A 26,149-nucleotide genomic window follows, 5' to 3' on the forward strand; every position below is an offset into this window, starting at 1 on the left:
GTGGTGGTGCATACATGTGGTCCCAACTAATTGGGAGGCTGAGGTGGGAGGACTGCTTGGGCCCAAGAGGTTGAGGCTGCAGTGAGCCATCAGTGAGCCAGTGGTGCTATCATGGGCAACAGAGTGAGACCCTGTCTCAAAATACTATGAAACACAAGTAAATGCCAACATTTTCAGAAATTGCTCAAACTGTTAAAAGAGCTTTTGTAAGTAGCTTCAGTTTTGGAGAACTCTATTCAGTGATAGGAAGCAGCAGTTTCTTCCTGCCAAATGGTGAAAGTAGAAGCCGACTTCCATGCAGGAAGACCATCTAACCTCTTCAGCAGATCATCCTCATCAAGTATTAATCCCTTATTACTCACCGTAGGGACCAGGATTTTATAGCTATTTAGAAGTTAATACATACATATGCCCTATTTATAACTATTCCAGAAGGGCTGGAGGTATCCTGAAATCAAACATTCTAATGCATCTCAGGAAAACCTACAGTCATAACTGAGGGGAAAAAAAGCCTCCTGTCAGTTCAATTCAGGTTTACCACCGAAAGTTCTGACATCAAATAAACAAAACAAAAAACAGAAAAACACTTTGTTTTACCTTAACCCTCTCTAGCTACAGAGTAGGCCTAATATCTTTTTCAAACATCTGAAGGAAAGAAAACAATCATGTCTCTCTCCCCTAAAGCTTTTCTTGAGATGCTCCAGTTGTAGCCCAACCCTACACAGGTTGACAGGAGCTCCTATCACAGGGCTTTCCAAAGGAGATCCTTAGCCAGAATGAGATAAACATGTCCACTAAGACAAGGTAGTACTACTTTTCTTTCCTCTTCCTTGCTTCCAAAAACCCCCAAAGCACCAACCCCCTCCTTTCCTCTGGGATTTATAACATTAACCATGCTTTTCTCAAAAACCTATTTCAATCTTCAACATTTCTTTCCTAATAAAAAACACTAACTCACAGAGACCTCCACCTCTGTTCCTGTTTTTACAGAACCAAAATAATTACTTATTATATATTGATCACATATTAAGATATTTTGTATATAATGGATTAAATTATTACAAACCATTTTACTTGTTTCTTCTTATTTTTAATGCGACTATCAAGAAGTTTAAAATTCACATATGGCTAACATTTTCCTTTGTGTTTGTTTTGTTGTTAAGTACAGGGGTACATGTGCAGGCTTGCTACATAGGTAAACTTGTGTCATGAGGGCTTGTTGTACAGATTATTTCATCACCCAGGTATTAAGCCTAGTACCCATTAGTTATTTTTCCTCATCCTCTCCCTCCTCCCACCCTCCAGTAGGCCCCAGAATGTTGTTCCCTTGTCCATGTGTTCTCACCATTTAGCTCACTCACAAGAGAACATGCAGTGTTCCTGCATCAGTTTGCTAAGGATAATGGTCTACAGCTCCATCCGTATCTTTTCAGAGGACATGATCCTATTCTTTTTTACGGCTGCATAGTATTCCATGGTGTATATATACCAAATTGTCTTTATCCAGTCTATCACCGATGAGCATTTAGGTTGATTTCATGTCTTTGCTATTGTGAATAGTGCAGCAGTGAACATATGCGTGAATATGTCTTTACAACAGAACAATTTATATTCTTTTGGGTTTATACCCAGTAATGGGACTGCTGGGTCAAATCTTTAAATCTTGGAGGACCCTCTACATTGTCTTCCACAACGGTGGGACCAATTTACACTCCCACTAACAGTGTATAAGCATTCCTTTTTCTCTACAACCTCACCAGCATCAGTAATTTTTTGTCCTGATTTCAATTCTTTTCCAAACATCCATTTTTAACTGATTTATAACATACAGTAGTTTCACTAGAGTAAAATGAACATATTGATTTAAATACTAACTTCCTGGACTTTTTTTAATTCAGAATTTTTGAAAATGAGAATATCAGCTCTTGTTCACTGATCCTGACCTCTATTGACTAGTGGCTGAAATTTCCTCTTAAAACTAACAATTCTAAAGTCAAGAAAACATAGTTTCCATTTTCAAAATTAGCTGCAACAAGATCATGTGAAGCAAATAATTTAAAGAAAAAGCAGATGAAACATTAAACTGTACATCCAGTAGTGGTACTCCGCCTAAAGGAGTTCGATGTGGCAGGAACATCCTTCAGGCCTCAGAAGATGGGGAGCGGGAGGGAAGGCATTGACAGACAAGAACTAGATGGAAAACAGAAGTTATAGCTGATCAAGAATTTATCTTTACTCTGATTATGATTCTTCAAAGAGCATTAGTTGTTTACATTTCATTTAAGTCATGCTTAAATACATACCAAATATGACTACTTATATTCCTTTTGACCAAAAAGCTGAAAATGTTGTGTTCTAGTTTATCTTACTCATTTTATTCTGATGTGAAACACTCTAAATCCAACTCGTTTTGAAAGTAAATAGGCCAAGTGGCCTACCCTACCCTTTTTATAGTACAAATTCTGTGATACTGCCTTCTTTTCAGTATACGCTCCTCTGTGGGCCTTTGGCTTACACGGAGACCATCAGCTATAACCCATGGCAGTCAGCTTCAGAGTCCTCGCTCCAGTGTGCATCTCGTTTCTCAGCCACAAGTTTGATGAATTGAAAATGACTGGCATAAAGCTTCAGTTTATCATTGATGTCCACCCATTTCACTTTTCCAGCATCATCTCCAGCTTCTAGCGTAAGATTATCCATTATCTCACCTGGTTGCCAAAGAAAAACCATCACCAAGAAAAATTCATCTCTGTTTTAGCATATCTATATCGTCAAGTATTCTTACTTAAAATAATCTTAAATCATCATTGTACTAGCTGGCCAAGTGAATTAAAAACTAGACTATTCCATTCCTGGTCAGCAGAATGAATAAAAGGAAAAAAAACCAGACTATTCCAAAATGCCCAAATTTTAACAAAAACACACAATACAAAGACTTTTCTCTAAAAAGATTATCCTTAAAAAAGAGATTATATTATATGAATACGAAAACTTACATCAAAATCAATCCAAGAGGGATTAGAGATTTAAATGTAAAAAAAAAAAAAACAAATTATTGGTGACTCCTTTTATAGTCTTAGGTGGAGTTTTCTAAGCATAACACCAAACCAAAAACCATAAAGTATGTTTAAGTCCTTAAGATATTTTAATAAATACAAGTATTTATAAATAGATTTATTGAAATATTTAAAATTAGGCCAGACACGGTGGCTCACACCTGTAATACAGTACTTTGGGAGGCTGAGGCAGGTGGATCACCTAAGGTCAGGAGTTTGAGACCAGCCTGGCCAACAAGGTGAAACCCCAATTCTACTAAAAATACAAACATTAGCCAGGTGTGGTGGTACATGCCTGTAGTCCCAGCTTACTTGGGAGGCTGAGGCAGGAGAATCATTTGAATCCATGAGGCAGAGGTTGCAGTGAGCCAAGATCACACCACTGCACTCCAGCCTGGTGACAGGGTAAGACACCAACTCAAAAAAAAAAAAAGAAAAGAAAAAGAAAAAAAATTAAATTTAAATTATCAAAAAAATAAATGAGTGCTCCCAATCACGGTTGGGAATAGGAATATAAATGGCATATTTCTGGAGGCAATTTGACAATGTTTATCAAGAGCTTTTAAAAAGTAAGTATATAAATATAAGTATATATTATAAGTATATAAATATCAGAGTACATCTTGTGTACCAGACTCTGTATTAGGCACTGAAGATACAATAGGCAAGCCAGTAATTCCACTTTGAAGAATTTATTCTAATGAAATAGAGACAAGCCTATTAAAGTATTCAAGGCAACATTACTTAAATACTTTATTTTATTTTTATTTATTTATTTTTAGACAGAGTCTCGCTCTTGTTGACCAGGCTGAAGTGCAGTGGTGCAATCACGGCTCACTGCAACCTCCACCTCCTGAGTTCAAGCGATTCTCCTGCCTCAGTCTCCCGAGTACCTGGGATTACAGGCACTCGCCACCATGCCCGGCTAATTTTTTTGTATTCTTGGTAGAAAGCACACTGCCATACCAAAAACTGGAGAGACAGGCAAATACAGAGACTCACAACTGACGAGGGAGAGAAGGCGACCACTGGAGTCAGCACCTAGTAGGAACACTTAAAGGGTAACGAACTGCTGAAAGCTGACCTTTGGACTAGCTTGAAAGATAAAATCTCCTAGGGGCTCACCCATACCAGTATGAAGGGGTGGCCTCCATTTTAGTGAGTTTTACCTCCAAGAAAGCCACTGGGTGAAGACTGGAGAAAAATCCTCTCTCCCTTCCAACATGGAGAGGGGAAAGGTAACCATTTTGAAATACACCCAGATCACTCTGCCCTCAAGGAAGCCCTAAACAACCTGAGGGAAAGGAAATACCCAACTCCACAATTGACCACCATATCTATCAATAGGGCTGTTTAATAAAAGGTGAAGAGAGCTGAAAGAAGGGCATGCTTCAGACCTTATTTAAGAAGTCTCCAGGGAAATCCAAAACTATAGGAAATTTTAGCCTCTGACACATACAACTACAGCAAACAACAAATACAGCCTAACTCCTAGCCAGATAAACATAAAACCTCACACTAAAGAACTATTTGCCTTAGTTCCCTTTACAAGATATATAGTGGTCAATTTTCAAAAAAGCACTACAGCCAGGTGCAGTGGCTCATGCCTGTAATCCCAGCACTTTGGGAGGCCAAGGTGGGTGGATCACCTGAAGTAAGGAGTTCGAGACCAGCCTGGCCAACATGATGAAACCCCATCTCTACTAAAAATACAAAAATTAGCCGGGCATGGTGGTGCATGCCTGTAGTACCAGCTATTTGGGAGTCTGAAGCAGGAGAATCACCTGAACCCAAGAGGCAGAGGTTGCAGTGAGCCGAGATCATGCCAATGCACTCCAGCGTGGGCAACAGAGCAAGACTCCATCTCGGAGTTAAAAAAGAAAAAAAAAAAAGGCACTAAAAGCATGCTAAAAGGCAAAAAGCATAGCCTAAAGAAACAAAGCAAATATTAGAACCAAACTCAAATATGGCACAGATTTTGGAATTATCAAAACACAATTTTTTAAGTTTAAAGAGAGAAAAAGGGTAAAAACAGTGAACAACCTATAAACTCTATAATCAACCTCTGAAGGATCAGTTATTGTTTTTAATTCCAAAAATAAGTAGTTAACAAATTTATCAGTACTAAAGTTGTACAGACCTGCTTCTAATTTACATCTGCATATTTCTTCTAATATACCTCAGTGGAAATACAGAAGCAATGGAAAATGGTCCCAGGAGTTTCCTCCAAGTTCAACAAGCAAAAGCACAGACATAGAAATGACAGATCTTCTAGTTCTAGCCCATTTTGTAAGTGAAAAAAATTGAGTCCAAGAGGACAAGTGATTTGTACAAGGTTACACAGCTCAGAAAGAACCATGAGTGGAACATTCATTTCATTTCTCTAGCATGATGCACCTACTTTTATGCTACAAATAAAAACAAATTAAATTCAGCAATAAAATATGTTTCAAGGGAGCCATTCAATGTGTACATTGAGATCAAATTAATTTTTAAGACAGCAGATTTTTCCTTTCTCCTTTTGTAGTAACAGGTTTGACCCTCCTCATAAAATTTTAAATTCCACGGACCAGAAAGAACATTCACGTAAATTTTCTCAGCACCTGGAATTTTTTGTTATTGCTTTGTGTTTTAATAATCCAAGATTATTATAAAAATATTTCAAATAGTAAGATTTAAATCCCATTTCCTTCATCATTGCCATACTTCCTACCCAAATCCCAGTTGCTTTCATTTTTGTTTTGCAAAAAAAATGAATCATACTCAATAAATAATCTGGTATCTTTAAAGCATACCATTTTAGCCCATAATTTCAACCTTAATTTCAAATGTTACCAATGGATTAAAGAAAATTTAATCACTGGTGATAACAGTTTTGAAGATTTCTCCTACGTATTCCTTTAATACCAACAATTTTGCTTTTATGTAACTACAATCCTACAATCAACAGTTAATTGGTTTAAGATGCTAAAATAGTCCAGATTTATACATGCCTTAGTGGGCTACTGGCTTAAATTGATCCTTTAATCCCAGTCAGTTTAATAAATATGAAGTTACCTGTTTCATCATGGTAGTTCACAGCTTCTGTCTCCATCCATGCATTATCGGTGTTTCGAGGATCATCAACATATCCCTTATATATCTATTTTCAAAAGAAGACGGATTTTTTTAAAAGTCCAAGATGTAGTGAGTACAGCAGAGCATGTTACCTTCACTAGCATCAGAAATGTAAATATCCTGTTGCACAACAACATGAACATATTGAATGCTACTGAGCTGTACATTCAACAGTTCAGATGGCAAATTTTATGTTATGTGTTTCTAACAAAATTTTGTTTAAGAAATGTAAGTATCAGCCAGGCGTGGTGGCTCACGTCTATAATCTCAGCACTTTGGGAGGCTGAGGCAGGTGGATCACCTGAGGTCAGGAGTTTGAGACGAGCCTGACCAAAAAGGTGAAACCCTGTCTCTACTAAAAATACACAAAAATTAGCCAGGCATGGTGGTAGACGCCTGTAGTCCCAGCTACTCGGGAGGCTGAAACAGGAGAACTGCGTGAACCCAGGAGGTGGAGGTAGCAGTGAGCCAAAATCGTGCCATCGCACTCCAGCCTGGGCAACAGAGCGAGACTTTGTCTCAAAAAAAACAGAAAGAAAAAAAGAAAGAAATGTAACTATCATAAAACTTTTAATGCAGTACTTCACGTGCTTGTTTCAAATTTCCCACAGAACAATATTCTCTTTTGAGTCAGCTTTAAAAATCATGAAACCCTCAGGACAGGCACAGGGCTCATGCCTGTAATCCCAGCACTTTGGGAGGTGGAGGCAGGCAGATCACAAGGTCAAGAGATCAAGACCATCCTGGCCAACATGGTGAAACCTCATCTCTACTAAAAACACAAAAATTAGCTGGGCATGGTGGCACACACCTGTAGTCCCAGCTACTTGGGAGGCTGAGGCAGAAGAATCACGTGAACCTGGGAGGCAGAGGTTGCAGTGAGTTGAGATCACGTCACTGCACTCCAGCCTGGCGACAGAGCAAGACACCGTCTCAAAATAAATAAATAAATAATGAAACCGTCAACACTTCAAACTCTAATTTCAGAATTTGAGAACAGTCAGATTTGGGCAATATGATTTTTTAAAAGAGTCCATGATTTAAGTATTTTTCTGTGATTATAGTTTCTGAAATACAAAGGTAAACTCCTATAGTTAAAGGAGATCTGTAAGTAAAACTAAAGATTACCTCTTAAGCTATTAATATATGAAAATATTTGGATCTAGTCATCCAGCACAAATGTAACTCAAAAAAATCTGGACAACATAAATAACTAAATCCCAATTCTGAAAAGAAAACAAGCAATCCAAATTAAAAAATGACATAAAAAAGGCCAGACGCGGTAGCTCACGCCTGTAATCCCAGCACTTTTAGAGGCCAAGGCAGGCAGATCACCTCAGGTCAGGAGTTCAAGACCTGACTGGCCAACATGGTGAAACCCTGTCTCTACTAAAAATATAAAAATTAGCCAGGCATGGTGGCACACGCCTGTAATCCCAGCTACTCGAGAGGCTGAGGCAGGAGAATCGTTTCAACCCAGGAGGCGGAGGTTGCAGTGAGCCGAGATCGCACCATTGCACTACAGCCTGGGGACAAGGGTGAGACTTCATCTCAAAAAAAAAAAAAAAAAGAAACAACAACAAAAAAGAAAAAAATCTATTATTTTCTTATTATTAGCGTGCATATACCTTGTAAGGTATTTTTTTAAAAGCACGGAAGGCTAGGCTCACTCCTATAATCCCAGCACTCTGGGAGGTCGAGGTGGGGGAATCACTTGAGCCCATGAGTTCAAGACCAGCCTGGGCAACATGGTAACACCCCATCTCTGCAAAACAAAAAACAAAAAATTAGCCCAGTGCAGTGGTGTGTGCCTGTGGTCCCAGCTACCCAGAAGACTGAGGTGGGAGGATCACATGAGCTCAAGAGGTTGAGACTGCAGTGAGCCATGATAACACCACTGCACTCCAGCCTGAACAACAGAGCAAGACCCTGTCTCAAATAAAAATCAAAAGAATAGAGGGTATATGGACAAAATAGACATGAGACTTAAATGATTATCAACCAGAAAAATCTCTGTATGACATAATTTAAAATGTAAATGTTCTTTCAGCGAGAGCTGAATTCATGCACATACAAAAAGCTTTCTGTTGGATGGGTACTCAATGTGAAAGAAAATAGTTTATAGGCCAGACATGCTGGCTCACACCTGTAATCCCAGCACTTTGGGAGGCCAAAGAGGGAAGATAACTTGAAGTCAGGAGTTCAAGGGCAACCTGGCCAACATGGTGAAATACTACATGGCGTCTCTACTACAAATACAAAAATTAGCCGGGCATGGTGGTGGGTGCCTGTAATCCCAACTATTCCAGAAGTTGAGGCAGGAGAATTGCATGAACCTGGGAGGTGAAGGTTGCAGTAAGCCAGGATCATGCCACTGCACTCCAGACTGGGTGACAGAGAGAGACTCCATCTCAAAAGAAAAAAGAAAAACTAAGAAGAAAAAGGTTGTTAAAATAAATGATATAAATGAACTAAATATAGATCATTTTAGCCTATATAAAGTTGGGCTATAAAACTTCAAATAGAAACCTATTTACAGTGAAGATCTGTAATTTGTTTTTGTGAATATATTTTAAATATACAAGTATTCCACTTTATTTAGAGAAGGACATACAGATTTCCAGGTCAACTTTTAAGTCATTTTCAACAATCCACAGAACTAAATCCCTCCCAGAAACACTATTTCTTACCACTAGGTGGTCTTGGCTGAAGAGTTTGTGCAACTTTTCCTCTATTTCTCTCTTTTCAGCACTGGTTTTCTGTAAGGAGTTGAGAGCTTCCTCACCAAATTCTCTTTTCAGTGTGGCACTAATCTTTTCTCCTGGATCCACCATCCCCTAAGAGTCACATTAAAAAATTTGAAAAAAGGGATCAGCTTTGATTTGTTCAACAAATATTTATTGAGTGGTAGAGTGAACATTATTCAATCTGCCTATAATAGTGATCCCCATTTCTCTGTGATACGCTGTTCTCTAAACCATCTGTTGCTAGTAGAAGCCAATAAGGATACCTCATGTATTTGGCCACAGTGATTGGTCCAAGGTTAGTCTATGGCAAACTGAGCCAATCAAACCAATTTCCTGGTACTTGCCAAACTCAAACTAAGGAAAAAGGACTGGAGGCAAGAAATAATACAGCACATTGATTCTTCCCCCACTGTTCATTCCATTCCAGCCACACTGATCTCCTCAATGTTCCCAGGACCTGCCTAACATGCTGCCTGCTGAGCACCTTTGCACCTGCTATTATCTCTATCCAAGATGCTTTTCTCTAGATATCTGCATGGTTCACTAATTCATTTCCCTTCAGATAGTTACCTGACATGCACCTCCTCGGGGAGGTCTTCTCTAATTGCCCTGTCTAAAACTGCAAACTCTCAAACACTTCCTAGTCCTCTAACTTGCTTTTGTTTTTTCTTAATACTTATTGTTAGATGCGATATATTTAACTTATGTATCTTATATTATCTGTCTCTCCAACTGGAATGTGAGCATCAAAAGATAGAGATATTTGTTTATGTTGTTCTGTTGTATCCTCAATGTCTAAAATATTAGCTGACAAAAGGACGATACTAAAAATACAGTGATTAGATGAGTAACTGTCAAAATGATATCAATGACAGCAGTTTCCTGATAAGAATTTCAAATAACAATAAAAATATAAGATTCTATGATGAAATCATTATTACATTATTGCTTTCGACCTAAGTGAAGTTTGACGATTTGGCTCAAAGAAGTTAGCCTAAAGTTCGCCGAGCGCGGTAGCTCATGCCTATAATCCCAGCACTTTAGGAGGCCAGGGCGGGTGAATCACGAGGTCAGGAGTTCAAGACCAGCCTGGCCAAGATGGTGAAACCCCATCTCTACTAAAAATACAAAAGTTAGCCAGGTGTGCTGGTGGTTGCCTACAATCCCAGCTACGAGGGAGGCTGAGGCAGGGAATTGCTTGAACCCAGGAAGTGGATGTTGCAGTGAGCTGAGATCATGCCATTGCACTCCAGCCGACCAATGGACTGGATGGACTCCGTCTCAAAAAGAAGAAAAAAACAGAAATTAACCTAAACTTTTATCAGAGTCAGTTGAGATCCTTATTTCCATTCCATTTTTATTCTACAAAGAAAAAAACATTCTTGCAGATAACTGTATGTTTATAAAGAGTCATCCTCATATCAAACTATCTCCATTTCACAATATGGTATAAAATATAAAACACTCTACCACACACATAAACATTTTAAACAGCCACTTCAGGCCGGGCGTGGTGACTCACACCTGTAATCCCAGCACTTCGGGAGGCCCTGAGGCAGGCAGATTGCTTGAGGCCAGGAGTTTGAGACCAGCCAGGCCAACATAGTGAAACTCGTCTCTACTAAAATTACAAAACTTAGCCAGGCATGGTGGCGCATGCTTGTAATCCCAGCTACGGGGGGAGGCTGAGGCACAAGAACTGCATGAACCCAGGAGGCAGAGGCTGCAATAAGCCAAGATCGCACCAATGCACTCCAGCCTGGATGACAGAGTGAGAGACTCTGTCTCAAAATAAATAAATAAAAAATAAATGGCCACTTCAAATATACCACTGCCATAAATTCAAACTACAAGTCAATAAAAGTATACTCATCTTGATGACATTATAGAAATTATTTAAACTACAAGGAACAGTAAATAACAAAAGTTAATTTTTTAAATGTTGTCAAAAGTTATCAGAATTCAACCAAAAAGTGCTTAAAAATACTACCTTGGGCTTGGAGTAGAGGTTAAATTCTGAAATGGGATCCAACATAATGAATGTCTATTTATATGTGATCTCTAATAATCCTGTGAAGTAGATCTCTTTATTTTAAAGATGAGGGCCTGAACTCCCAATCACCCAGCTGCAAGTGGAATGGCCAGAACACAGACCTACATCTAATGTCAAAGCCCAAGTTACTTCCCAAGGGTGTCAGAATTAGACGCAGATTCTAACAGTCTTGGTTTATCCTAAACCTGTTGCTGACAATGACACTTCATGCAGGGATGAAAAACAAAAGAACTACTAATTCAAGTGGGAAGGAATAGAGGAAAATGGAATAGAAAAGATCCACAAACAATAACCACGTAGTAAGTAAAGCAACTAAAAAGAACTTAAACACTAATTTAATTTTAATGCTTACCCCTGGGATTGCCCATTCTCCACAGTCTTTCCTTTTTATTGCAACAAACTGTAAGATGTGTTTCCCAGAAACAGGATGCATGATTTTATTTCCACTGCTATCCTTTTTCCATCTGTGAATAGTAATGTAAAATCATAACTATTTACAACAAAAACTAAGGTTCTATCTCAAATCTGAGAAAAAGTTACAAGGACACTTTTCTTTAAAACAGAGTATATACAAATTTATCTCAAATCAGCTAGTTTTATTTAAAACTATTGATTTTTATAGGAAATATTCTATATTCATCACTCTTACAAACCAGGACAAATATCTACATTACATAAAAGATACTACATTGGCCGGGCGCGGTGGCTCAAGCCTGTAATCCCAGCACTTTGGGAGGCCGAGACGGGCGGATCATGAGGTCAGGAGATCGAGACCATCCTGGCTAACACGGTGAAACCCCGTCTCTACTAAAAAAAATACAAAAAACTAGCCGGGCGAGGTGGCGGGCGCCTGTAGTCCCACCTACTTGGGAGGCTGAGGCAGGAGAATGGCGTAAACCCGGGAGGCGGAGCTTGCAGTGAGCTGAGATCCGGCCACTGCACTCCAGCCTGGGCGACAGACCGAGACTCCGTCTCAAAAAAATAAATAAATAAAATAAAAGATACTACATTATCTGTAACGAAAATTCAGGATACAAACAATTTTTACTACTTAAAGTACTAACAAAACAAGTAGCAGCAGAATAGAATTTAAAGAAAAGGTTATCAAAGTTTTTTAAAAAATAAGTTTACATATCCTTCTTTAAAAATTACTGGTGGTTGCCAGGTGCAGTGGCTCACACTTGTAATCCCAACACTTTGGGAGAATTGCTTGAGCTCAGGAGTTCGAGACCAGCCTGGGCAACAAGGGAAGACCTCATCTCTACAAAAAATTAAAAAATCAGTTGGTGCGGTGGCATGCACCTATAGTCCTACCTAGTTGGGAGACTGAGGCAGAAGGGTCACTTGTACCTAGAGTTTGAGGTTGCACTGAGCTAAGATCGTGCCACTACACTCCAGCTTGGGTGACAGACAGAGAAAATTACTGGTAGTGAAAAAGGCAGGGTAAGATTTGTTTTTGGCAGGGTGTGGTGATTCATGCCTGAAATCCCAGCACTTTGGGAGGCCAAGGCGGGCAGATCACCTGAGATCAGCAGTTCAAGACCCCCCACCAGCCTGGCCAACATGGTGAAACCCTGTTTCTACAAAAATACAAAAATTAGCCAGGCATGATGGTGAGTGCCTGTAGTCCCAGACACTCAGGGGCTGAGGCAGGAGAATCACTTGAACCAAGGAGGCAGAGGTTGCAGTGAGCAAAGATCGTGCCATTACACTCCAGCCTGGGTGACAGAGTGACACTCCATCTCAAAAAAAAAAAAAAATTTGCTTTTAACAGTTCACCCTGTGCTAAGAGAAAAGCAGATTATATGACCCAGTTTAGTTGTTGTCAAAAGCAGTACTTCTCAATTTTTTTTTTTATTTAAAGAGACAGGGTCTTGCTCTGTCACTAAGGCTGGAGTACAGTGGTGCAAACATAGTTCACTGTAACCTTAAACTCCTGGGCTCAAGCAATCATTCTGTCTCAACCTCCTGCATAGCTAGGACTACAGGCATGGGCCACCACGCCCAGCTATTTTTTTTTTGTTTGTTTTTCAGTAGAGACAGGGTCTCCTGCTAGGTTACCCAGCTGGTCTTGAACTCCTGGCCTCAAGCCATCCTCCCACCTCAGCCTCCCAAAGTGCTGTGATTACAGGTGTAAGCCACCACACCTGGCCCTGCTTCTCAATCTTTATGCCCTCTAATTTGATAAACAAACAAAAAAAAACTCTACCCTTTTATTTTACATTTTAAATTGAATTGATTATAGATTTTGTAAAAAGTATCAAGGCAGTGTTAGTTTCAAAACACACTTTTTCTAACAACACTCTCTTTGCCAGAGATGTTGATACTAATAAATCTCCCCTTCCCCTTCCTCACCTCCATATCAACCTCCAGCCCAATTTTAGGAATTGTCCTAATGATCTCTTAGTCAAAAAAAAATCTTCCAATGCTAAACCAAAAAAGAAGGTCTATGATCTAATCATTACTGTGGATGAAACCCAATAAAGTATTAGTGTGGGTATGAGCTTCCAAATTTCCTTATGTAGTAGCTGACTACCATATCTAATTTCCTTATATAGTAGCTGACTACCATATCTACCGTATTTAATTCCTCCCATGAAAGAGCTCACAGTCTAGCAGTGGCTCTAAATTAGAAGGGTGATAGTTTGATGAGTATATTAAATAGAAATGAAATAATAATTAGTACAAGAGGGCACATCTGTTTTTTTAAATGCCAGAAAGGGGAATACAGGAGTGAGAAACAAAGTCATAAATAAAATAATGTGTTCAAGAAACTGAATGTCCATACGAGGTCTAGCACCATGGGCATCAGTGAGGGAAAAGATAGGCCAGAAAAGTGGGCAATGGGCTTATACGACGATTCATCTAATTCATCTACTTAGAGAGCCACAGAATGTTTTTAAGCAGGGTAAAGCCATAACCAATCGGAATTTTAGAAAGCTCACTCACTTTGACAAAAGCATGTATGTTGGTCTGCAGGAAAGCAAGACTGGACTCAAGAAGATCAGCTGGGAGGCCACTACTATGACCCAGGTAAAAGATGATGACAGGACAGAAGGCAGAGACAATGAGAAAGAAGGATGGATTTTATTTTTATTTTCTAAAAGCCATTTAGATAGCATGTATTATATATATAAAACACTGTTCCAAGTGCTTTCATGTATTTATCTATTTAAGCCTCAAAACAACCCTATAAAATAGTCGTTTTATTATCTTTATCTTACAGATATGGAAAATAAAGAACAGAAAAGTTAGGTAACTTCCCTAAGACTGCAGTGTTAACAAGGGTGTAAACAGAACTTTGAACCTGGGCAATCTGGTTCCAGAATCTGTGTTCTTAATTACCATACTATCTACTTAAACTGAACAAGCAGAACGCTTACACTAATTAGGTAAGAGGAAAGATGACTGGGCGTGGTGGTACACGCCTGTAATCCCAGCACTTTGGGAGGCTGAGGCAGGCAGATCATGAGTTCAAAAGATCAAGACCATCCTGGCCAACATGGTGAAACCTTATCTACTAATACAAAAATTAGCTGGGCAGTGTGGCGTGCACCTGTAGTCCCAGCTACTTGGGAGGCTGAAGCAGGAGAATCACTTGGAGGTTGCAGTGAGCCAAGATAGCACCACTACACTCCAGCCTGGGCGACAGAGCTAGAATCTGTCTCCAAAAAAAAAAAAAAAGGAAAGATAAGAAGGTGAATGATAGCTCTGTTCACTCATAAACATTTACTGGCACCTACTACACATCACATGCAAGGAGATGGGAAAACAAAGACTCAATACAGCCACTGCTCTTCAGCCAGCCAGTTGTGACTATGGAACAAGGATGAGAAAGAGAATAGAGAGAGATGCTGGCCAGGTGTGGTGGCTCCTGCCTGTAATCCTAGCACTCTGGGAGGCCAAGGTGGGAGGATTGCTTGAGCTCAGGAGTTCGAGACCAGCCAGGGTAACATAGCAAGACCACATCTCAAAAAAAAGAGAGAGAGATGCTGCTGGGGAGAAGGTAGGACCAGAGAGATGATGAACAGCTTGCATATGTTCTCAGATTTTATTCTGAAGGGACAAACGTATGGATTTTAAGCACAGTAGCTTCTTGCTATGTTATTTATTAGTATTAAATACATTATCACCAATTTTAAAACAAAATTTCTTGATCTAACAGAACACATCATTTTCACTGATGAACCTAATGAACACTTACTGAATATCAATGGTATTTCTATGCCCTATTGCTATTCCCTCCCCAGTTCTGGTAGTATGCCCCTTCCTGTCGTTAACCAAAAGGGAACAGAAAATGATAGTCACCAATTATTTGAGCTGAATTTATTCAAAATAATATATTAACACTTCCCAACTCATTTTGACTCTAGAGGATCTGAAGAAACTTTTGAAAATTATGCCTGGACAATCTCTAGGAGAGATGCCTGGGAATCTGAAAATTTAACACCTGACCTGGAGCTTCTGAACTAAAAAGTTTACAAAATCCTGAACAATGTTGTTTTGAATCATGAAGTGCATACTTGAAAGAAAGGGGGATAGAATCTTTGCTCTGAAAGTGCCTGGGTGATTCTTCAGTAGAAGGAATATACCCTAAAATAATGATAAAAAGTACAGTAAAGACTCACTAGTGGTGTAACGGAAAAAGCACAGTATTTAAAGCCACTTACCCCTGATTCAGATGTCAGATCTATAACATTTAGGCAAGTCACTTAACCCCAGTGAGTCTCTATTTTCAAATTCTCAAAACAGATATACCAATACCTACTTGGAGGGGCTTCTGTGAAAAACAAATAGAAAAACTAATGATAGCACTGATAGGATGCCTGGAATAGACTAATCTAAAAGTAGAATACTTTTAACAATTCATCTAAGGCTTGATCCTTCTTTCAACATCTTTCACTCTTCTCTCTTCCATTTCTGCTGCCTCTCATCTATTTAGAGGAACTCATCAACTTATTAATTAATGCATTATTATGTATTATTAATTAATCATTACTGAGATAACAAAGAACGTCAACCTAAAAGTACAGCTGAAAGCCAGACACCGCCACTTGTGGGCTGTCTTATAGCCTTGAACCATCTCTAAGCCTTCAGTTCTCTTATCTGTACGACAGAGTTAAGCTCAAAAAGTCTACCATTTCAAAACAACTTGACACACAATCACCACGTATACTCCTAGCCACTATTTGGTCCAACATAGATAAAGATAAGCTAACTAGATTCTAACTTTCAAGACTCAGACTCCCTTTTCTGCTTCTCGTCCGCTTACTAGCATTACATTCCTGTTTCAAACGTTTCATACCTTCCTGTTTTTAGCCAGCTTCACCAAAGTCAGAAACTAACACTGCCATTAATATTTTTTTATTAACTCTTTCCATCTTATTTAAACCAAAGAGGTTCTAACAGTACATGGATGGAGAGGTAGGTTGATCAGTAGTTAAGTAAGTAGGTAGGTGAATGGGTGGGTAGGTGGATGGATGATGGAGGGAAGATAAAATTGGGGATTGGGTAAAGATCCTTTTTGGCAGGAGAATCGAGAGGGCAAGTAAGAAAGTAAGACCAGGTGAGTATGGGCGCCTCTTCCAGCAACTTGAAAATAAAAAAATATATAGAATTAAACTCTCAGATCAAAGAAAAACAGAGTCTCCGTGAAGAAAAGCCCCCAAAATATCAAAACTAAGAAAGTAACAATATTAAAGATACTTGCACTATTTAAAGAAAGAACATGACAATTCCATGTGGGGAGACAGATGGTCAGCAAAGAAATTCTATAAGTAAAAAAATAAAAATTAAAAGGATGACAAATATGACAGTATTTCAGATACATTAGAAAGATGATTCCTGTGGAGATAGCTAAGCCCATCTAAACATTAGATTCACTGACCTTCTTAATTCTGATTGATGCTCATCAAGAGACCTGAATATGATTTGGCTCACCAGATAGGTCTGCCTCGGGAAGAGAATGCCTCTCCCCTGTTCTGAAACCTTCAGTGGCTCCAGTCCATACTACCGATTTTGGCATTTAAAATTCTTCACAATAAAACTGCACAAAAATTAACTTTTAGTTTCATTTTTCACCCACTACTCTCCTACAAGAATATTCTGTTTCAACCAAGCCGGTCTCTACTCAGATATTACTACAAACCCTTTTCTTAGGCTTCCTGCTATCTCCCTACCCATGGTTCAAGTTCAGCTCAAATCTACCTGCTTTATAATGCCTTTCTTGAGTGTTCTAGTTTACCACAGCCATGCCCCACATCCAATCTTCTAAAGCATCCTGAATCACCCATACTATTTGATCATATTTAACATGTTTTCTTACTTCATATTTTCCATCTTGCAAATAGAACCATAGCTCTTCAGTCACAGAGAACCAACTTAGGATTCTTAGATTTTTTTTATATCTACCAAAGTGCCTACTCAATGCTGAGAACAAATAGATAGATGTTCAATAAATAGATGCATAAATAGAATTAACCTTCTTTATATAATGCCTAACCTACTCATATAATGACAGCTTTATACTTACACCACATCACTATTGTATATAAAATCCCTTAAAAATATCAATTATATATACATCTGCATGCATATTTATGTAATATACATATGCTGGCTTGTGTGTGTGTGTGTACACTCATGTGCCGTATAATGATCTTTTGGTCAATAACAGACTACATATGCAGTGGTGGTCCCATAAGATTATGATGGAGCTGAAACATTCCTATCACCTAATGATGTCATAAGCCATTGTTAATATCCTCACCCAATGTATTACTCACATGCTTGTGGTGATGCTGATGTAAACAAACTTACTGCACTGCCAGTCATAAGAGTACAATCACATACAGTACATAATACTTGATAATAAGTGACTATGTTACTGGCTTATGTATTTACTACACCGTACTTTTTATTATTATATTAGAGTATATTCCTTCTACTTATAAAAAAAGTTAACTGTAAAACAGCCTCAGGCAGGTCCTTCAGGAGATATTCAAGAGGAAGGCATTATTATCATAGGAGATGACAGCTCCATGGATATTACTGCCCCTGACAACTTTCCAGTGGGACAAGATATGGAGGCACCAAACAGTGATATTGATGATCCTGACCTTATATAGCCGTAGGCTAATGTGTGTATTTGTATCTTAGTTTTTAACAAAAAGTTTAAAAACAAACAAAAAAACTTTTTTTAATTAAAGCTCACAGAATAAGGATATAACAAAAAAACTATCTTTGTACAGTTGCACAATGTGTTTTAAGCTGTTATAAAAAAGCCAAAAAGGTTTTAAAAATGTTTAAGTTTATAAAGTAAGGAAGTTACAGTAAGTTAAGGTCAATTTATTATTCACAAAAGGAAAATATTTTTTATAAATTTGGTGTAGCCTAAGTATGCAGTGTTTATAAACTCTATAGTAGTGGACAGCAATGTCTTAGGCTTTCATGTTCACTCACCACTCACTCTGACTCACCCAGATCAACACCCAGGGAAACCTACTTTCCCTATGTTTAGATATATATACACTTACAATTGTGTTACAGTTGCCTACAGCATTCAGTACAGTAACATGCTGTACAGGCTTGTAGCTTAAGAGCAATAGGCTATAGCATATAGCATAGGTGTATACTACTTATTCAATTGTACCTACACAACCTAGGCTTATATAAATATACTCTATGATGTTCGCATAACAACAAAATCACCTAACAATGCATTTCTCAGAACGTGTCCTCATTGTTAAGCAATGCATGACTGTATATACACATATATATACAAACTCAAACATATGCATATACACACAAGTATACATATATACACACAGCTACAGTCTGCATTTTTTCTATCACTTAGCTCTTTGCTACTGATATGTTTTTTTACTGGCTCTTACCTGGTTATAATGGGATCTGCAGCATGATTTGGGCCCCATCGCCCCAAAAGCCCCCGGCCAACCAGTCCAGTCCGTCCTGCAGGATTTCTGGAAAAACAAAAAAGCATAAAATCAATTGAATGTTTTCATCTTTTTAACCTGATTTGATATAACCCAAAAGAAGGGAATACAAGCAGTAAGACGGAACTAATAAGTCCTTACAAATCCAACAGTACCACCACATATCTGGTGCTGAGGTCATGTATGCCATTACACTGCCATTTAATTTTTCTTTTGTGCATGTGATATGCTTTGAACTTGAACCAGGAAGAGGTTCTCATACTCAAAGTGGTTCTACAATGGGATGATTTGTTTCAGTCTTCACCTATACTCCTAAATTCAAACTAGAACCTTCCTGCATTCTTTTGGAACACCCACATCTCTCTTCACTTTCTCATTATTCTCATTTCCTACTCTACTCTCCTACAACCCTTCCCATTAAAGTTGTTCCTGTTACATTAAGTCTATTTTTCCTCAATGGTTTCTGGATTTTTATTATCATCAATAATATATATTTGTAGCATACAATAAAGTATTACTATTACTATTTCACAGATTTCAAGTATACTAAAATACAATTTTATAAAAATGCCAACTATTTAACCTGATGCCACAATCCAGTGTTAAAAATTTGTCAGATAAACCCATCAATACTCATGCCTGTGTCATTTTATTTCAGTAAATATCCTTTAAATGTTTAACTTTCATTATGTACTACTAAAAAAATGTTCTAACATGTAATTCTACCTAATGGTACTGTATCTTTTGCCCTCCCACTATATGAAAGTAAATAAACAACTTGCCAAAATATCCCTTTTCGCCATTTTTTTATTCCTTCTTCCCAGTGACTGTTATTAAAATTGAATGAATTTTTATATTGTTTTTGTAGAGACTCAGAAATATTTCAGCAAGACTTGCAAATAGCAACAGAAAGAAAAGACAAGACACCTGCTCAGCTGACAGTAATTCTTTCCAAATTAACAGGAGGAGGGGGCAGAGTGGCCAGCAACCATATATATATATATATATACACACATATATATATATATATATATTTTTTTTTTTTTTTTTTTTTTGAGATGGAGTCTCACTCTGTCGCCCAGGCTGGAGTGCAGTGGCATGATCTCAGCTCACTGAAACCTCCGTCTCCTGGGTTCAAATAATTCTCCTGTCTCAGTCTCCTGAGTAGCTGGGATTACAGGCATGCGCCACCATGCTTGGCTAATTTTTGCATTTTTAGTACAGACATGGTTTCACCATGTTGATCAGGCTGGTCTTGAACTCCTGACCTCATGATACACCCGCCTCAGCCTCCCAAAGTGCTGGGATTACAGGCATGAGCCACCATGCCCAGCCTGCAACCATATTTTATTCCATGTAACCACACACCCGTGAACACAAGTGATCAAGGCCACCATTAACAGACAGGTTAGTTTGTATAGATGACCAAGACTGTAACTTGTAAACAGGAAACTGGAATGGACACACAGATTATATTAAAACCTGAAAAGCACAGATGGTTATTTGCAAAGAGAGAGTAATAAGCCAACAATATAGACAAAAGAATAAATGAAGCAGAGAGAGTCCTGATGGATTTCGAATTCCATGTTTTCCTAAAGTCAGCTGCATTTTTGCTTTGAGCTCCTTGAGACATTCCTATAGCCTTAAAATAAATTTTACTTTTGCTCAGGCAAGCTAAAGTTAGTTTCTATTTGTCAAAGAGACTTGATTAAAAGAACTATCTTGCATTTCCATCTATGTATCTTACCTATCTTTTCACATATTTTATCTTTTTGTAATTGTATCTATAAAAGAACCTAAGGAATCAGTCAAATGCAAGGATAATTTGACTTAAAAAGACTCAATAACATAGAAAGATGTGTAAGTTATCACCAAAGAACGAACTGAGCAAAACTGAAGGACCAGGTTGAGATGAGAGGAGTACTACCATTTCCTTGTCTTACAGGAACCAAGAATACAAAGTGTAACATTTTTATAAGGTGATAACCATGATTTCAAATCTGTGATCCTTCTTTGGTTTTATTTGGTACATGCTAATTTTTACATTTCTTTCTAACTTTTTAATATGATTTGGCTCTGTAACTCCACTCAAATCTCACCTCAAATTTTAATTCTCGTAAGTTGAGGGCAGAACCTGATGGGAGTGATTGGTTCATGGGGGGCAGTTTCTCCATGCTGTTCTCATGATAGTGAGTGAGTTCTCATGAGATCTGATGGGTTTTTTTGGTTTTGTTTTGTTTTTTTTGAGATGGAGTCTCGCTCTGTTGCCCAGGCTGGAGTGCAGCGGCACGATCTTGGCTCATTCCAAACTCCGCTTCCTGGGTTCAAGCGATTCTCTTGCCTCAGCCTCCCAAATAGCTGGAATTACAGGCGCCCGACACCATGCCCAGCTAATTTTTGCATTTTTAGTAGAGACAGGGTTTCGCCATATTGGCCAGGCTGGTCTTGAACTCCTGATCTCATGTGATTCATCCGCCTTGGCCTCCCAAAGTGCTGGGATTACAGGTGTGAGCCACCGTGCCCGGCCAATCTGATGGTTTTATAAGGGGCTTTTCCCCCTTTACTTGTTCACTCTCTGTCACCTGCTGCCATGGAAGATGTACCTTTGCTTCTCTCTTGCCTTCTGCCATGACAGTAAGTTTCCTGAGGCCTCCCCAGCCATGCAGAACTGTAAGTCAATTAAACTTCTTTCCCTTATTAATTACCCAGTCTTGGGTATTTTTTTTTTTTTTTTTTTTTTTTTTTTTTTTTGAGACAGAGTCTCGCTTTGTCGCCTAGGCTGGAGGGCAGTGGCACAATCTCAGCTCACTGCAACCTCCACCTCCCAGGTTCAAGCAATTCTCCTCCCTCAGCCTCCTGAGCAGCTGGGATTACAGGTGCCCACCACCACATCCGGCTAAATTTTGTATCTTTAGTAGAGATGGGGTTTCTCCATGTTGGTCAGGCTGGTCTTGAACTCCTGACCTCAGGTGATCTGTCCATCTCGGCCTCCCAAAGTGCTGGGATTATAGGCGTGAGCCACTGCACCCAGCCAGGTATGTCTTTGTAGCAGTGTGAGAACAGGCTAATACATGTTTATAATATCTTCTTAAGGAAAATGGATAATTTTTTAGTTGTACAGAAAAATCATTTTTTAAAAAATATAGAAAGACCCTTGATGTTAAATTATTGGGTTATCTTTATTTTTGCTCTTACAGGTTTGGACAAATTCTTACTTTAAGATACTATACCATTTAATAAATATCTGCTGAACAATTTTCCTTTCTGTTAATGTATTCAACTATTTCTATTTTCAAGATAAAATTACAAAAAGATGCATTCAAACGCTGCCTCTGCCACTTGCTAGCTGTATACAAATTGCTTACACTCTCTTTCCTTCAATTAAAAATTCAACTAAAAATATCCACCAACAGGGTTATTGTGCAGATTTAATGAGATCATATATATAAATAAATTTGTACAACATCTGGGTCATATAAGGATTTGATAAATATGAACTTTTTGGTGACTCATTATTGTATGATGCTCTACTCCCAGTACCTACCTTGGTCTTCCATTTTCAATCTCATACAGGCCATTCTTGCTCTTTCTCTCAACATGCCCATCTTTTTCGTTAAACTTGGGAGAAAAATTACTTTCACTGTAATGAGAATACCAATGTAAAATAAGAAATAATCATTCAAAACTACCAACAGCTTAATAATGCAAGTCAATCTGTTATCCACAGGAAGTATTTCTGAAACAGTAAATTTTTAAGGGTTAGTTTTTTTTTTCCACAAATCCATCTTATTCCTTCAAAACAATTTTTAAGGGAAGAAAACAGTTTTAACCAAAACACCATACATTACAAAGATATATATTATTATTAAACTTATTAACCCCTCTGGGAAGGACTACCAGCAGAAGAGCTAGAGCTCCTATCACATGCTACAGAAAGGTGTATTGGCAAGAAGGAATTGTTGGTGGGCACATTATGAAAACTATTGGTTCCCATGTAATTCCAAAAATAAGATTCCTTCTGACGATGTTTCTACTATTTCAAAATAATTTAAATTTCTTCAAACGCACACTGATTAATATTTTTATCAAAGAAAACCCACGAAGCAGTGAATTTGCCCCACAAGCTGCATAATAAATATGATGTAAATTAAAAACAGACATACTATGCTGGAAATGTTCTAGATTTTGATCTGGGCAGTGGTTACAGAGCTATGTAAATGTAAAACTTTACTGAGCTGCACACCTTCACATGTAAGAAATGTGCACTTTACAGCCGGGCACGGTGGCTCACACCTGTAATTCCAGCACTTTGGGTGGCCGAGGTGGGCAGATCACGAGGTCAGGAGATCGAGACCATCCTGGCTAACACGGTGAAACCTCATCTCCAATAAAAAAAAGCAAAAAAAAAATAAAGAAATGTGCACTTTAATATATTTATATCATGCCACAACAAAAAAATTTTTATGTTTTATTTATTTCTTCTTTTTTTTTTGAGACGGAGTCTTGCTCTGTTGCCCAGGCTGGAGTGCAGTGTCCGGATCTCAGCTCACTGCAAGCTCCGCCTCCCGGGTTTACGCCATTCTGCTGCCTCAGCCTCCCGAGTAGCTGGGACTACAGGCGCCCGCCACTTCGCCCGGCTAGTTTTTGTATTTTTAGTAGAGACGGGGTTTCACCGTGTTAGCCAGGATGGTCTCGATCTCCTGACCTCGTGATCCGCCCATCTCGGCCTCCCAAAGTGCTGGGATCACAGGCTTGAGCCACCGCGCCCAGCCTCTTCTTTTTTTTTTTTAAATGGAGTCGTTTTTCTGTCGCCCAGGCTGGAGTTCACCGCAATCTCCACCACCCGGGTTCAAGCAAATCTCCTGCCTCGGCCTGCCGAGTAGCTGGGACTACAGGAACATGCCACCATACCCGGCTAGTTTTTTATATTTTTAAATATAAATATATTTTATAAATATGTATTATATATATAAAAATAAAATATACATTTTATATTTTTAAAAAATAAAAAATTAGCCGGGTGTGGTGGCATGTTCTTGTAGTCCTAGCTACTCGGCAGGCTGAGGGTTTCATCATGTTGGCCAAGCTGGTCTCAAACTCCTGACCTCAAGTGATCCGCCCACCTTGGCCTCCCAAAGTGCTGGGATCACAGGCGCGAGCCACTGTGCCCGGCCCAACAAAAAATTTTTTAAACAGACATAACTAAACTACTCTCCTCACCACTATAAAATCCCTGCCATAATTGCACTGACAGTGAATAAAGAGTTATGTAGCACTCGATAGTTCATGGGCAGTTCTGACACAGGTTTCACTTTTTTCTTGCTTTAATGCCAGTGAGTGAGCAAAGAAATATCTGTGGTTTGGGGAATAATTTCCAACTTCAATGATCCATACATTTTCTTAAGACTTCTAACCAATCTGCCATCTAACATGCAAATAAAATGAATTAAATGATAAAAACCATGAAATTATAAAAACAGAGTTGCAATGCCTTTGGGACTCTAGAGATTCACCCCTTTAAAAAAATCACCAGGCGTGCTGACTCACGCCTGTAATCCCAGCACTTTGGCAAGCCAAGGCAGATCACTTGAGCTCAGGAGTTCGAGACCAGACTGGACAATAATACAGTGAGAACTCATCTCTGCTAAAAATTTAAAAGTTAGCCAGGCATGGTGGCACACACCTGTAGTCCCAGCTGCTCTGGAGGCTGAAGTGGGAGGATCACTTGAGCCCAGGAGATCAAGGCTGCAGTGAGCTATGATCACACCACTGCACTCCACCCTGGGTTAGAAAAGGAACATAAAGAGGTGGGAAAAATGGGGAGATGTTGGTCAAAGGGTATAAAGTTTCAGTTATGCAAAATGAGTAAGTTCTAGAGATCTAATTTACAGTGTGGTGACTACAGTTAATAATACTGTTCTTGTCCAGCCTGGACAAAACAGTGAGACCCCATCTCTACTTAAAAAAAAGTAAAATAAAATTAGCCAAGTATGGTGGAATATGCCCATAGTCCTAGCTACTCTGGTGGCTGAGACAGGAGAATCACCTGAGCCCCGGAGTTGAAGGTTAGAGCAAGCTATGATCACATCACTATACTCCAGCCTGGGTGAAGTACAGTCTCAAAAATAGATAGAGCACCAGTCTCAAAAATAGTAATAATACAGTATTGTATACTTGAAACTTGCTGAGAGTAGATCTCAACTGTTCTCACTACACACATAAAAAAGGTAACCATGTAAGATTATTTTAAATGGCTTGATTGTGGTAATCACTTCAAAATGTATATGCATGTCAAAATATCACATTGTATACCTTATATATAGTTATTTGTCAATCATACATCAATAAAGCTGGAAAAAATAAAAGAAACATAAACACAAAATGTTAATCAATGCAGCACTTCTATGAATTTAGTGAGAGCCCTTTCTCTCTCTTTCTTCCCCTCTCTCTTCCCTTTATCCATCCCTCTTCTATTTTTTCACACTGGTTTATCATCATCCTGTTCTTAGTAACCTGGAAAATTTTCCGAAAAATATTTTCACAAGTCTAGTTATGTTGGAAAATAACCACAAAAGATGTTCTATTGATAACCCAAACAGAACACATGAAAACAAGTACCATCAGCTGTTATTTCAAAACAAATATAATAGTACCAGCTGTTATTTCATAACACATAGCTGATGCTATTTGTTATTTCAAATCAAAACAGATTTAACTATTTGAAAGTATCCTCCTAAAACCACAAAAATAATAAAAAAATATGAACTGTTTATCTTTAGCAAGAATTCAAGCAAATGTGGAAACTGAGTTATAACACAGCTAAGCATAGATTGAAATTATTTTCAGGTGTCAAAAATATACTTTACAAATAAAACCATTACCTTCTCTAAGAGTCCTACTCCCAGCTAACGCTGTCTTATTTGCTCACCTGATCTGAGGATCTGCCCACCTGGGTCCAGCCAAGACAGAGACTGCAGTGTATTCCACAGGGTTATAGTCCTGCCACTCAACAAGCCAGCCCACCTTCTCATTAGGAACCTGGCTTCGTTCAACTTTTGAACCTGGGTAAGGAGACGTCCGAGCCTTATTGTGGGAATTCTCTTTGGAACCATTAGAACCAGACATGACGTTGGTATTAAGATGAAACCAACAAGATGAAAACGAGTTTCTGGGGGAGAAAAAGAAAAAACATTTTACATAAATACCAAAAATATATTAATT

The 26,149-nt window shown here is 38.6% G+C and overlaps 1 protein-coding gene across 3 annotated transcripts in view; it reads right to left on the reverse strand.

Annotated features, from left to right (window-relative positions):
* Positions 1 to 2,208: 2,208 nt before the first annotated feature.
* Positions 2,209 to 26,149, reverse strand: part of NUDT9 (nudix hydrolase 9) — a 36,576-nt gene continuing 12,635 nt past the window's right edge. For 2 of the 3 annotated variants that reach the window (XM_010383126.2, XM_010383128.2), the window contains exons 2-8: positions 25,857 to 26,096; positions 22,473 to 22,568; positions 18,869 to 18,955; positions 11,326 to 11,437; positions 8,864 to 9,010; positions 6,114 to 6,198; positions 2,209 to 2,708 (exon numbers count right to left, since the gene is read on the reverse strand). In XM_010383126.2, the coding sequence (XP_010381428.1) occupies positions 2,530 to 2,708; positions 6,114 to 6,198; positions 8,864 to 9,010; positions 11,326 to 11,437; positions 18,869 to 18,955; positions 22,473 to 22,568; positions 25,857 to 26,096 (946 nt within the window). In that variant the 3' untranslated portion in view covers positions 2,209 to 2,529. The remainder of the gene's footprint in view (positions 2,709 to 6,113; positions 6,199 to 8,863; positions 9,011 to 11,325; positions 11,438 to 18,868; positions 18,956 to 22,472; positions 22,569 to 25,856; positions 26,097 to 26,149) is intronic. The other variant, XM_030921095.1, reaches the window with a different exon arrangement.

Source organism: Rhinopithecus roxellana, chromosome 2 (genome assembly GCF_007565055.1).
Source record: "Rhinopithecus roxellana isolate Shanxi Qingling chromosome 2, ASM756505v1, whole genome shotgun sequence".
Lineage (NCBI taxonomy): Eukaryota > Metazoa > Chordata > Mammalia > Primates > Cercopithecidae > Rhinopithecus > Rhinopithecus roxellana.